Source organism: Cyprinodon tularosa, unplaced genomic scaffold (genome assembly GCF_016077235.1).
Source record: "Cyprinodon tularosa strain WSP-4 unplaced genomic scaffold, ASM1607723v1 ctg621, whole genome shotgun sequence".
NCBI lineage: Eukaryota > Metazoa > Chordata > Actinopteri > Cyprinodontiformes > Cyprinodontidae > Cyprinodon > Cyprinodon tularosa.
In genome coordinates this window covers 244955-259219 of record NW_024039365.1, presented here as the reverse complement: position 1 = coordinate 259219, position 14265 = coordinate 244955, and the positions used below count along the sequence as shown (strand labels likewise).

The 14265-nt window shown below is 36.2% G+C and overlaps 1 protein-coding gene across 3 annotated transcripts; it reads left to right on the top strand.

The window, feature by feature from the left end:
- Positions 1-5926: 5926 nt before the first annotated feature.
- On the top strand, positions 5927-13229 carry LOC119798400 (telomeric repeat binding factor 2, interacting protein). Of its 3 annotated transcripts, none has more exons than XM_038307858.1 (9): positions 5927-5946; positions 7243-7467; positions 7560-7702; positions 8099-8334; positions 10290-10376; positions 10505-11126; positions 11240-11340; positions 12134-12556; positions 12632-13229. In XM_038307858.1, the coding sequence occupies exons 2-9, from the start codon at positions 7256-7258 to the stop codon at positions 12851-12853; spliced, it is 2046 nt and encodes a 681-aa protein (XP_038163786.1). In that variant the 5' UTR covers positions 5927-5946; positions 7243-7255; the 3' UTR covers positions 12854-13229. The 3 variants fall into 3 exon arrangements, with proteins under 3 accessions (XP_038163786.1, XP_038163784.1, XP_038163785.1); XM_038307856.1 differs by having other exon boundaries at positions 5933-5982; XM_038307857.1 differs by lacking the exon at positions 5927-5946 and adding an exon at positions 5949-6067.
- The last annotated feature ends 1036 nt before the right edge of the window (positions 13230-14265 follow it).

The following is a 14265-nucleotide window of genomic DNA, read 5'->3' as shown; positions in this document are numbered from 1 at the left end:
TTGCTGTTGACTGCCTAATATCTGATAACATTTCTAGACAAAATCAAACCTTTAAAACATCCAACCCATCCACAACTATAAAGCCATTTTATATCATATTTTTTAGCTAATTTTATTATTAGCTTCCACTTTCAACTGATAAATCTTCAGGTGTTTTTTCTTCCAAGCCTCTCATTCATTCTTAAGCTGTGTGACATTATGTTCCTATGACGCTGCTGTGAAACATTCCTCATTTGATTGATCTTATAAGATGACAGGCACTAATCCCTTAAATATTCATAATTTGTTACGCCACATCACCTGAAACACTTGCGTAATAAAAACGTTGTGTTATCTAAGACGTTAAAAGAGGAAAATTACCATCAAGATGTGACAGGTTGAATGGTGACCTCAGATTAGATGGCATGATGACATGAAAAGTGCTAGACGGCTAAATGGGTGCATCAAGAACAGTGTGGCAATAATGGAAAAAGCATTTGTCATTTCACGTGCCAGGCTGTTCCTCTCCCCGGCTTCACCTTTGTCAGGTTACATTTTTCCCTAATTAATTCAGGCATTGCTTTAACATTAATTAAGGTGACTTAAACAAGTGAGTCATTCTTAGCCTGCTCTAAAATAAACAGTTTTAATTTCAGAAATAAAAGCAGGGAACAAAAATGTTCTTATAAGGGAAGCTATTTTCACCTAATTTAGAAATTGAGTAAAAAATTCTTTATTGACATTTTTTTAATAGATAATAAAATAAAGTCTAACTCAAGTAGAGTTACTTAGACTTTTCATTCAATCATTTATCCCTAGAAACATCTTCTGGGTATAAAAAAGGAGTTTAATAAAGGGTTCACTGGCAAAGAAGATGTTTATTAAAATGGAACAAGGTCTCCCTCTGCTGACTTGTTCTTCAGTTCTTAAAGCCTGTGGAGTTTCCTGACCTAAATCAAGCAATCAGATACGAACGACCTTCTGAACATCATCTCCACAGCTGCTGATTCTGAGGAAGATAAACATTCACTCACATTAGTACAGATGAACTACACGTTGCTGGGATAAAGACTGATGAATGAGTTGGTTGTTTCAGGTTAAAGATGGAATAAAATCAGCACAAAGAAGTAAATATTTTCCCATATATCTTCTTTTACAGATTGTGGGTAAACACGTTTAGGGAGAGGAGCGGCTGTTGTATTGTTTCAGCTGGTTGGGCTACAGTGGGAGAGGAACAGCAGAGGCCAGAAACAATAATGCAGCTGACAAGACTGAGAGGGAGGGAAGGTCAGGAGGGCAAGGCAGTGAACAGGCCAACCTGATTCATTCCCACAAACTTTTCAGTATTTTTACCAATAGATATTTAACTCTTGGCTGTTCTGCACACAGCATTAGAATATGTTTGAATAAAAAATGGAAACTGTTTTGGGTGTCTATTGACAGGTTGGATCAATATTTAAAAAAAATTGGTTTTAAAATTTACTTAGCATTTTTTTGCCTTGTTGTTAAAAAAGTTCAGCCTGCTTCTTTATTGGTTTAAAATATTTCATTTTAATTAAGAGTATGATAAAAAAAAAATGTTATAGTCTCACAAACATGGGAAAGAATTACTCTGATCCTTTAATATGACATAAACAATGTTTTAAATTCAAAAAGCCCAGTTTTCCAAGGAAAGCTTAGTTGATCAATGAGCACATTAAGAATACATTTAAGATTATTTCTATATACAGAAACTGCCTGTTTCTTACAATTGGTTTTAATCTCTGTAACATCCCTTCCTCTTCCAGAGAACTGGGTGATATAGTAGAAAACTATGATGCCTCCTCCGCCTGAAAGGAATTTCAGCAAGAGTTCAAACTGACTAAAAAGAACTACAGTAACAATAGTTGGGGAGATGTAGCAATAGTTTTATTAGTTGATTTATTATTCAAATTCAATGGCAATTCAATTTAGTTTATTTATAAAGTGCAAATTCACAACACATGTCATCTCAAGGCACTTTACAGTTCACCAGATCATACAGTCAAACTGATTCAAAGCTTTCTATCAAAGGAAAACCAGTTGATTGCATCGACTCATTGACTCGAATGCAATCCCTCACACTAAGCATGCTTGTAGCAACGGTGGAGAGGAAAAACTCCCTTTTAACATGAAGAAACCTCCAGCAGAACCACAGCTTAGTGTGAGCGGCCATCTGCCGAGGCCGACTGGGGTTCAAGGAGACAGAAGCAGAGATAGAAAATGAAGCAGAGATATAAAAGGCAACTGTCAATCGGCTCCACAGGCGGCCCTGTCCAGGAAACACAGGCCGATGAGCTCCGAGCCAGCTCGCACGTCAGAGGATGAAAGAGAGCACAAACAGCCAGTCACAGAGAGACAGGGCTACACTGAAAAACAGGCTGAGCAAGAACATCTATAAACAGAGGTGCTGTTGGCAGGGGCATTTAAATTCTGTTTATTCTGTTGGAATGTATGTCACAAACTGAATTTAAAATAACACTACTTGATTGATCTTGATCTTGCTTGACTAAGGCTTGATCTGGTGTTTTTAATGAATTAACCTTAAACTTTCATCAAACTATCACCATATCCGTCAAACTGACTTTTTTTCCCACTGAAGAGCAGCAACATATTAACAAATATTAAATGACCATACATATACGTTCTATAACATTATAGTATTTATGACATATAAAAATAATGAATACTATAATTTCTGAGAATAATAATGAATGATTGTTACGCAATTATATTATTCAAATGATCTGTCCACATTCACAGTCATTTTGCAGCAGGCTTATCACAGGATTTCTTTTAGATCTGCATCATTAGAGAAATGGTTCTCTCCCTCTTAATAACAGACAGGATAACAATCTGCTCTTCGTCTCTTTTTTCAAAAAAGCTTCAGTTTGTCTCTTTGAAGACTGGCTTTGGTTACTCTGAGGAAGTAGAGGAGCCAACAAATGTCTGTGTGTAAAACTAACTTTGGATGGATAAATTTATCATAGAGAGACTTGACCATCAGTATAAACAATAAATAAGGGGGTAAACTTATTATTAACTCATCTAAATGAGTATGAACATAAATGTCTCTTATTCAGTTTTAAAAATAAAAACAGGTTGAAATCCTGCAGTTGAATAACTTCCATTGTTTTAATTGTGTTTTAAAAAATAAAGCAAAATGACATCTAGTAGGCAGAGAACGTGTCTGTAGACAATAACTGAGCATTCCTCTTTTACTAAAGTGACATTTATTTTTGGAATAATGAACAAAAAGGGTACTGTTAAAATTTTAAAAGCCCATAAAACTGACTTTCTCTACTCTTTCTTTTCTATTCAGTACTGAGAAAAAGAAGGGGAAAGTTTTTAGGAACTTTAATAACTTTTGACAACTGGAAGAAGGGGAAATGAAGATTCAGAGGTCAAAGTTTTCCATTACGCTGCAGAAAAACCATGTGCCTGTCATCAGATTGTAACATTTTTAGCCTCTCCACAAACCCAATATTACTCATGAGCTCCCAACACTAACACTGACTGGAATAAATCATATGAGATCCTGTGAAAAATGAATTGTGTTTGTGTTTTAAACATCAGGTTTGGTTTTAAAGGACCGAAATGCCTTTATAATGAGGTGTTGAAAACAGTGGAGCAGTAATCTATCTCAGCTCTCAGCCTCAGGGGGACGGAGGGCTGATTAGAAGGAGTGTTTCAAACTCAGCAAACAGATCTTGTTTTTTTTTATCCCAAAATTTTAATTTTTCTTAAATAGGTCATGATCGTTGCTAATTTGAATTATTATTCCTCCCCACAAGCAAAATTACAGAGTTGACCAAATAAAAAAAGTATCAGAAAGAATAGGATGAAGGGAGAAAGGAAGATGATATCAGGAAAGTCAAATGACACCAGAAGGTGATAACAAGAAGGAGAAACAAATGAGAAGATAGAGTTAGAAGATTTGGTCACACAATGATTTGCACTCTACATACAAAACAAAGATACAGGAAAATGTGATTTTTGTGGAGAGAATTTAAACAATAGTGAATTTGATTTTAAAATGTAAGAAATATTTTGATGAGAGTTATATTATAGAACAATTTAGAAAAATTATAATAAATATATTGCTAAAATAGTCAAAAAGTAATTCAAATCTTTTTTAAAGAAAATGTAGGTAATCGATTTAACATGATCATCAACAGTTTCTTGCCAACATGCAAAACAAAAAGGTTCACTATTGTTTTAACACTGATAGATGTGTTTGATTAATAGTAAAGAAATGGGGTGTTAATCTTTTGCAGATAATAGAGCAGTTTATTGAAGAGGGAGCATTTTATATTTTACTATAAAGAAAGTACAAAGAGTTATTTTTCAAATAGAGTAATGGGAGTTCCATGTAAGTTAAATTACATATTTAAGACATAGAACAGGTAAAGGGTATAAAATGTTTAGGTTTTCGGTTTGATGAAAAGATCAAATGGAAAATACATACAGAAAATATATATAAATATATATATATATATATATATATATATATATATATATATATATATATATATATATATATATATATATATATATATATATATATATATATATATATATATATATATGAATAAAAAAAGATAGATATTTGAGCTGCATAAATAGCGCAGTGACTGGGGACTAGAAAGGGGATCAATAAAACTAATTCACACAGGAATGATCAGATAATACATATATTTTGGTTGCATAATTTTCAGATCAGCAGCAAAGACAAATCTGGTTAAATTGGACATCATTCTGTATCCGGCATTAAAACTATACAGGAGCATTTAAAACCACTCCAACAGTAGTTCTCTAGTTAGATATGATAGAAAAGCATTTGGATTTGAGAAGAACACTATTAGAAATACATTTTTAATTAAATTTACAGAGAAATACCCAAGAGGAGCCAGTTGTGGTGGCTTGGGCATCTGTTTAGGATGCCTCCTGGACGCCTCCCTGGTGAGGTGTTCCGGGCACGTCCCACCGGGGGGAGGCCCCGGGGAAGACCCAGGACACGCTGGAGAGACTATGTTTCTCGGCTGGCCTGGGAACGCCTTGGGGTTCCTCCCGAAGAGCTGGAAGAAGTGGCTGGGGAGAGGGAAGTCTGGGCCTCCCTTCTTAAGCTGCTGCCCCCGCGACCCGACCCCGGATAAGCGGAGGAAGATGGATGGATGGATGGAGAAATACCCTTGATGATCCAACAGTAATTTTAAACTCATATTGGGAAAAAAATGATGAGGAGCTTGGGATGGATCATTAAAAAGAAAAGAAATGAATTTCAAATAAATAGTTTAGAAATTGGACAAACAACTTTAATATGTAATATATCACCTGGATTTGACCAGAGACAATAGTAGATACATCATTATTGGGAAAAGGGTAGTCATGGGTCCTCATTCAGTACAATCAGATTCTGAACTGGAATGTGGCTTTACAGTATTCAAAGAAAAGTTGATCATACAAGGTTAAAAAGTTCATTATTTAAAATGGGAATACATCGAACGGGAAATTGTTTTTTTGTTTTCAAGAAGAGACAGTAAAACATGTTCTGTTGAGGGAAGGGAATTAGTCGATTACAAGAAAATCATTTGCAAATAAATATACAAGATATTTTGGACAAACTTTCTATTTCTAAACATTTTTTTAATTTAATGAATTACCTTAAGAAGAAGAAATTGTTAGAAAGAAAATAAGATGCATTAACTTAATTATTATTATTTTTTGTGGGAGAATTTATATATAGCATCCCGATTCGCATTCCATTCCAGTAGATGGCGGTAATGTGCATTACTAAGTTGCTTGCCAAAAGCCATAAAAAAGAAGAAGAAGAATCAATACAGATGATTCAACAAGGCGACTGCTGCAGTAGGTGGCGGTAGTATGCTGACCTAGCGTTTGGGGCAAACAGCGAAGAAGAAGAGGAAGCGGAAGAGGGGTTAACCGGAAGTAAGTTTTGTTTTGGTTACCATCGAGGCGGGAAAGGTATTATATTAGACGTGCTACTTTTTTGCATTGCGTTGATTATTACTGCTTTGTTTGCAGTCAAAACCAGCAATAAAACCTAAAGGTTTGCCTAGAGTCAGATTCGGATTAACGTGTTTTAACCTGATGTAGTTGACGGTGAAAGTTTACCTAACACAATATCCGCTGTGAATAACTCAGTTTTTTTCGCCTGGCTATAAGTTTTTACTTCTCATTAAACAGAAACGCACACAAACCTTTATTGTGCGAAAACCTATAGTAGCTATACGGTTTATCACAAGAGTATTTATTATCAATGGACCATTGCTGCTTGCACTGCCTTAAATGCAATAAATGACTGATAGTTATTTTTGGCTACATTAATTCAGGCTTTCTATTCCTTTAATATATATTGATTGATCGTATTTATTTCAGCATAAATTGTTTTTTGAAGGTGATAATGGTCAGAAACTAGCTAAGTTGTTTTATTACCAAAAGATCAGCAGCAACATTTTAATTAAATCCTTTTGGATGAAATAATTTATTTTATAATTATAACTCTAACAATTTTCTTTTGTGTTTGTAGATGAATAAACTACTCATGGGGTCTATGCTTAGTGTAAACCTAAAGCTGAAAGACATGCATGCCTTTAAAGCTCTGTTTATCCACTGCAACACTTATCATTGAACATTGCATGTTTACTATGTTGGACCAGTCCTTCAATATAATTTATTAATAACAAAAAAATAAATAAAAACTAGCGCACTTAATGTACATATTTGAATTACTCATCAAATTATTCATTTAGCAAATATATGAAGCCTCACTAAAATAGAGAAGGTTGGAGTTAAATTAGGAAACTTGATATAAATCTTCATAACTGCCAATAAAAGCAGTTGAACACTTAAATCAAATTGAGGGAACATTTAAAACATGCAATTTTTAACACTTATCTTTTACACAAAATAAAGAGAATCTACTAACAGTTTGTGGCAATTTTCTAAACTTTTTTATTCTGCTACAAATTATGTTTTTACTATTATGTTGACATGTAAGACTACAGGCATGTTAATTTTTCCCTTGGCCTTAAAGAAAAATATGAATCAATATTATCTATCACTTTTTATTTGAAGAGAGATGCTTGAAAGACTGAATATTGGTGTATTGCTCTCTATGTGGACAAATTGATGCTGCTGATCTTTTTCAGCAAAGTAAAATTTTTTTGCTCAAATATTTCTTCTTTATTTGTTAATTGTTTTTTTCTTTACTTTTCCCCCCAGGTTTCTTTTTAAAATGTCATCCAAACAGCCGATTTCCCCCGTTCTCTTTTGGACTGTGGAAGGGGAACCCATGACATTCTTCCTACGACCTGGTCCAGTCAAACGTCAGCTGCAGCCACTCATCACATCCGGAGGAGGGATTTTATCGAAGGTGCAGAAGCCAGGAGCTATCCTGCTGATTGATCCTGATGAGAAGACCTCTATTTCTGCATCCGATGCTCATCGGTGGGTGTTGGACATTATTGAAAATATAGTACAGACACAGGAGTGGTATGGTAAACATTATCTATATGACTGATATTTATTTCCATTGCCAGTTATGTTTCCACCCAGTACATTCATGACTGCATAGAGAAGGAGGAGCAGCTGAATTTGGAAGACTACAGGCTGAACCCAGAAGTGACCAACAGAGTCTCTCCAAGATTAAACCGCAGTGGGGGTAGCCCCTCTGGACTCACAGGTGAAACATTCTGGGCCCAAGCCTTTTTTCTTCTATATATTTTGCGTTTTTTGAGAAAATTAAAACTTTATTAGAAGCTTCTTCATAAGCAGATAAGCTGCTTGGTTCAAACGTCACTGTCTCCATATTACTTAATTCTGTCATTAAAAAAAACAAAACATATCTTAGATGCAACCTGTAAAATAAACATGTCACGACTCGTTTCATAATCTGCTGAAAATCGAGTAATTATTTTCACCATCAATTAACACAAAATAGTAGAATATACTAAATAACCTTTAAAGCAAACAAATGCCTGTTGATAATGTTGGTGGACATTTAGCTTTAGTTGTGTATTGTTTCTTATTTGTTTTAAACTTATGTTTTATTTCTATGTAATGTCTAATTTTTAATCAGGCAGGGTTGCGTACACCCCTGAAGATGATGCTGCCATTTTGAATTTTATCAACCAGCGCAAGGGAGAGACAGGGGGAAACCGGCTTTGGCAGGAGATGGAGAAGCAGCAAGTGACCAGTCACAGCTGGCAGTCCATGAAATCAAGATACAGAGACAGACTGGCAAAGAAACAGCCTGGAGTTATAGAGACGGAAATGGGAGAAGAAACTGATAAACTGCCAGAGAACGAGAAGGAGGTAATCACAGTGCTGTAAAATTGTTTGTTTGAAGAGGATCACTCATTGTTTTATCACAGTTAAATATTCCGTGTTATCTAACACATTTAATGTTTTTAGATGCAGATAAACTGGATTTTTCATGATCTGATATCACCAGCTGCTTAATATCATATGTTTTGCTCATATCTTAGAGTTTAAGCTCAAATATTTTTTACTATGAAATGCATAGTGTACCATTAAATTAGTATTCGCATGTCTTAAAAACAAACATACAAAAAAAAGTTTGATTCATTGGTGATGTAGGTCTGTGCTAACACTGAAGCTTAAATCTAATTTATTCTTCTACTTTTCAGATAGTTCATTTTTATTCAGAGAAATATACTCTTGAGTTAATACAGAATATTCCTTAAAAAAAAAAAAGGTGATGTAGGAATAGAGCTATCCAAGCAGCCTGGCTCTTTTTCAGGGGAAAAAAGCTTCATCTGAGTGGAGAGCAGTTATTTTGAGTCAGCTTATTCAGCTTTATCCGGATTTTTTATTTCAAAACGGGTAACTTAAAATCGTAGGGAAGCAGCCATTCCAACCGTTGCATTTCAGAATTGTCCCGAGTGGTGCCCAACTTTACACAAGTGAATAAAATAAATGTGATTGGTCGTTTATCAAGTGGGCGGGATGGTTGTGGCGGAAGGTTCGCAAGTTAGCAACTGGTGAGCAGTATTTCCCAATGGGAAATTACATAGGACCAAGTAGCTCTAAATTGATGACCTAGAAACGACCCTGTCAAGGTATGCTATTGACAGTGGAAAGATGCGAGAGGAGAGATTTGTGTCGTGGATGAGTCTCCTTCGTCATTCATTTTTTATTTAGAGGAGGAAAAATGGGGACAAAGATGTTGTGGAAGAGGACGCCAGGGTGGCATGAGGCCTTAGTCCTCGACACGGGCGACCTGAGTTCGAATCTGAGCTGTTCCTTTCCCGTCTCTCCTTCTCTCATACCCCCTTTCCCGTCAGCCTACTGTCCATAAAAGAAGCCACTAGTGCCACTTTTGCAAACTCAAAAAAGAAAAAAAAAGTGCACATTCTTAGAAAAACATAGCTAATGGGACAAGCACCTAGAACAGCTTTACGTAAACATATCTCCAGAATGATTGACAATTTGGAGGACCACTTATTTAGATGATCCACGCGGAAATAAAAGATTGTCCTCTATACCTCTAAAAAAGTAACTCCAAATGTGATACCAACTCAATTATTGCTTTTACTGATAATTATGTGTTTTTTTTATTTTTTATTTATTTTTCTATTCATCTTGCGGATTTGTTTCCTAAAAGGCAAGTGAAAAAAAAGAGGCACTAAAACCACAGGCCTTGCTAATTGCTGTACTGTTAAAAGAAATAGACAAAAGGCCATCTTTTTTTTGTTGTATTTTTGTATTTTATACACTAACAATTTCGCACTTAAAATAAGATGCAAGGAAAGCACATAAACAAGGTGTTGGTTGTCTAACGCATGTTATTATCATGTTAAGCTTCTGTATTCACATTATTTGGAATTAAAGAGATAAAGGGTTGATCAGGGATATTTGTACCTAATATGCCCTGAAAAAAGTCTTCAGGCCCCTGTCACACCTCGCCGATTTAGCCAGCGTGCCTGATGTCCCAGAATCTCCTAAAACACTGGCATACGCTGAACTCTAAGTATTTTTTTTTTCAATTTTGGGCATATACATAGAGTATTCATAACGAGCAGAGCGTATTTCCAACGACAGCCTAACTTATGCTTAACAAACTGCAGCGTTATGCCCATGAAATGTCATAAGCCAGTGTCCTGAGGGGGGCAGCAATGCACCACAAGAAGGAGCAGAAGAGATGGAATAGAATAGAAAATCCCTTTATTATCTTTTCTATTTTAGGCCTTTTTTCTGCTATTGAATACCTTTGGATTATTGGTATTCTGTCATGTTTGTGCTTTCAGGTGAAATGCATTCAGGAATTTGATGCTGAGAAAAATTCCTGTGAGGCAACCGTCACTCCTGCTTCTGCAGATTCAGACCTAACTCAGGTAACTGATGGGATAAGTCCTAACTTATTCGCTTTTTAAAAATATTTAATGTCAGGATTTAAAAAAAATATATTTTTCATAGTTTTAAGTCAAGACAGACAGAAAGAATTGCTTTTCTTTTCCCACAGATCGAAGAGCAGTCAGTAGCAGCAGCAAGCACATCTCATAATGCAGAAACTAAGAAACCGGCTTATTTTGGGGTGGAAGAGAACCGAACAACTGAGGAAAAACAAAAAATAAACATTCATTCTGAAAGTGTTGAAGGTGAAACTTCTCACTGTCGCATAACTGAGGAGCAGACAGATAACCAAGCCAGCACAGAGATCCCAGAAGCAGAGAGAGAGGCGTCTCCAACACCTGTTTTACCAAAAAGTCCCCCTCCAGCTCAACAGAAATCTTCAAGTAAAACTTCCTCAACTAAAAGACCAAAAAAAAAGCAGGAGCCTTCCCCGTTACAGGAACAACCACGGCGTCGGCTTACACGCAGGCAGCTTGACCTGGAGGCATCCTCTTCATCCCCTGAGTCTTATGTGAAAAAACTAAGATCATCCTCGAGCACCGCTGAGCAGTCAACACCATCTCCTCCACCCTTGAGAAAAAGAAAATATGCCGAGAAGTCTTCTAATCAAAGAGCCCAACCAAGAGAAGAGACTCTTCAAAAGAAAGCCAGAGGGAGGAAGGCAGCAGCTGTGGTGGAGAGTGATGAGGAGCAGGACAGCCATGATGCTGAGGATAAATCAGCACAAGCAGGTTTGGCATCATTACATGATGAAAAAGTAGAGACTCTATCAACTCTTAATTGCTTTTTCACTACCAAGAGTTACTGGATAATGTTCTAATATATATATATTGTTTTTCCTAAGATGAGCCTAACTCAGCCCCACATAAAGCAACAAAGAAAAAAGAGAAAAGACAGCTGGGAATTCTTGAAATGGCTACAAAGGAGTTTGAAGATGGTTCTGAGGTAGAGCTACAAACACAGTCACAAAGATCAGAGCATATTAGCTCCAATTTCAATTTCTCACTATGGTAGTGTACCATTGATACCATTAAATGGAAAGTGCTGTTTAGAGATTCACCAATCAGATTTTCTTTTGCTGACTCTAATTTCTGTTTCTTTGCTGTCTAATTTGCTAATTACTTTTTTTTTCTATGTGTAAGACATTAAACACTGTCTCTGTGGGTCTTTAAAGTCTCTTACAGTTGAAAATCTAAGTTTAAGGCTATAAAAAAAGTCTTAAATTCATGTAATGATCTTTTATTTATAGGTCTTAATTTTCATACACCCATGTAACACTACATCAGATTTTTCTGCAACACTTAAATTAGATATTTTTGGAAATATTTCCAATCTAGATTCCTGGGATCCCAGTGCATGACATACACTGCAGCCAGCAGCTGTATACATTGTTTTTGAACCGCTGTGTTTATTTAAGATTCCAGCAGATGATGACCTTAAAAAGATGAAGAAACAAAATGTAAATGATTTATTTCTAGAAACAGAATTAGTCTGCAACCAAGATAAATTGTCTCTGAGGTTCAGATGAGGGTGAGAAGAGTGAACACAGCAAGAAACAGATGCTGAATCAAGAAAATCGTAGATTAGATCAGGGATTAATCCAGTGCAAAAAAATAAACAGGGCGAAAGACTGCAAAGAAAATGGAATTGACTGTAATGCTTCATAAATTATTTATGTGCGTGTGTATGCAGATACATTCGAATGGCAAATTTATTTACACACTTTTTTTTCCCATAGTCTGACAAGGATGAGGATTCAGTTCTCCTCAACAACGATGGAACAACTTCATCAGCAGGCGCTCTGGAGCCATCAGACCCGACCCCACATCAGCCCGGTGCCGAGTCTCCCCCTGAAAGCAGTGGATCCAGCCCGCAAAGGACTGTACCAGAAAGCCAGGTCTCCAGTAGTAACTCTGTTCCAAACAATAGCTGCCCCGATGCTGGTCCTTCCCGGCCCATCAGAGCCTCTTCAAAGGCTCACCTGTTCATATTCGACAGTGAATCTCAGCAAGATGACTCTCAGTCTGTGGTTGGTGAAAGCTTAGCAGCTCCATCTCACTCGTCGTCATCAAAGGACAAGGACGCAACCTTTTCTCTAACTCAGGTGCAGTTAGAGGAGGACAAGCAGCGAATCCGAGAGCTAATGAACCAGACCAACAGGGTGAGTGCTGTGGCTGGCCGTTGTACCCCAGTGCTGTCACTTAATTTACAGTTTCTTTTGAATTTGTCTTTCTAGGACTTGGTCAGTGTGACCAAAGCTTTGCTTAAGACCAGCGGAGACTTCGCTTCTGCAGTTGATTTGCTTTTGAATCTGTCATTTGTCTCTGCACCTCTCTGGAATCGCCATGACGATGGTTTGTTGCATTCAACCGATCCTACTGTCCGTCGGATGCTGCAGGAAAAGTACGGTGAAGAGAGCCTGGCCAAGAGGATTGCTTTTCTTGAAGTGGAGGGCTAAAAGTGATCCAATATGAAATATCTGGACATTCTGTGCTTGATGCATGCTTCATGCGTGCAAATTGCTCATAAATAGTATAAATTTCCACCTGAAGTTTATCTTTAGCTAAATTTGACAAACTGGAAGTACTGTCCTTGCAAAATAAATCAGCTCCTACTTATTCAATCAGAAACATATGAAGTAGCAATAAATGTCTATTCCAATTTTAACTCTTTATAAATGACAAATTTCTTAAAGTTTTATCAAGATTAAGCTGTTTTTACCTATTACACTTAATAAGTACCAATGAGATTGGAATATTTGTAAGTGATTGGTTTTGATGATTTTAGCAGATGTGCTCTGAATTTGCTTGATTTAATAAACTTGTGGAAAAAAATACTGTTTAAGTTTTTTTTTTTTACTCCTTTAACAGATTAGGCAAACCAGTGCAATAAGGGAAAAGAACTCTGGTATCACTAAATGTTTACATTCTTTGAAAGAGAAAAGAGATTATTTGCATCACAAAAAAAAAACTTGAAAAATGTGGGTTTATTGTTTAAATGACAAAGTTTGTCTAAGCTATGAACTTGTCAGCATATTTCTGAATTCTCTTGCATGAGCTTGGTTTTGAATAAACATACCCTGCACACCTTAACTGAAACTTGTCACTATAAAAAATATATATATTTATAGTTTAACTATTCTTTACTGATCTGTGTTGGCCTCAGCCTTCCTCTATGCTGTCGTCTGCTACTTACCTGACCAAATCAATATCCCCGAAGTTTATTTAACTTGATGCTATATTCTGATTACAAAGTGTTCCTTTAAGTTTTTGAGTAGTGTGTATATATATATATATATACACATCCACAAGCATGTTTCACCTGGACAGGTTGCCAGTTCATCACAAAGAAGAGCAACCACATACTCACACCTAGGGGTGGACAGCAACTCCTTATCAATTTATAGTAAAATACAACTTTATTTAAAAACAGTGTTATGACTTTTAACCATATTTCCATTGTTTCAATAAACATAACAGGGGTTACATTGATTACAGCATTTGTCAATGACTGATGTTGCTGTTTCTGTGTAATTCTGCATGTCTAGTTAAATTAGCTCTAAGAAGTTGGTAAAATAATCATAAGGTTGTAAAGGCTTATGTTGTGGGTTTTCCTGGCAGTCTTATCTAAGGCCTTTCTTTTGTTTTATACTGATATTGTAATAATATCACAGCAGCCAAAATAAAGAAATATATTTTGTTAATTTAGAATCTCCAAATGGTAAATGGCCCAAACTTAAATAGCACTTTTTCATTACATTCAGTCATTCACCCATTGATGGTGTCAAGCTACATTGTAGCCACAGCTAACCCGGGGCACACTGACAGACTTCTTTGCCAGAGGAAGGCAATGTAGGTGAAGCGTCTCCCC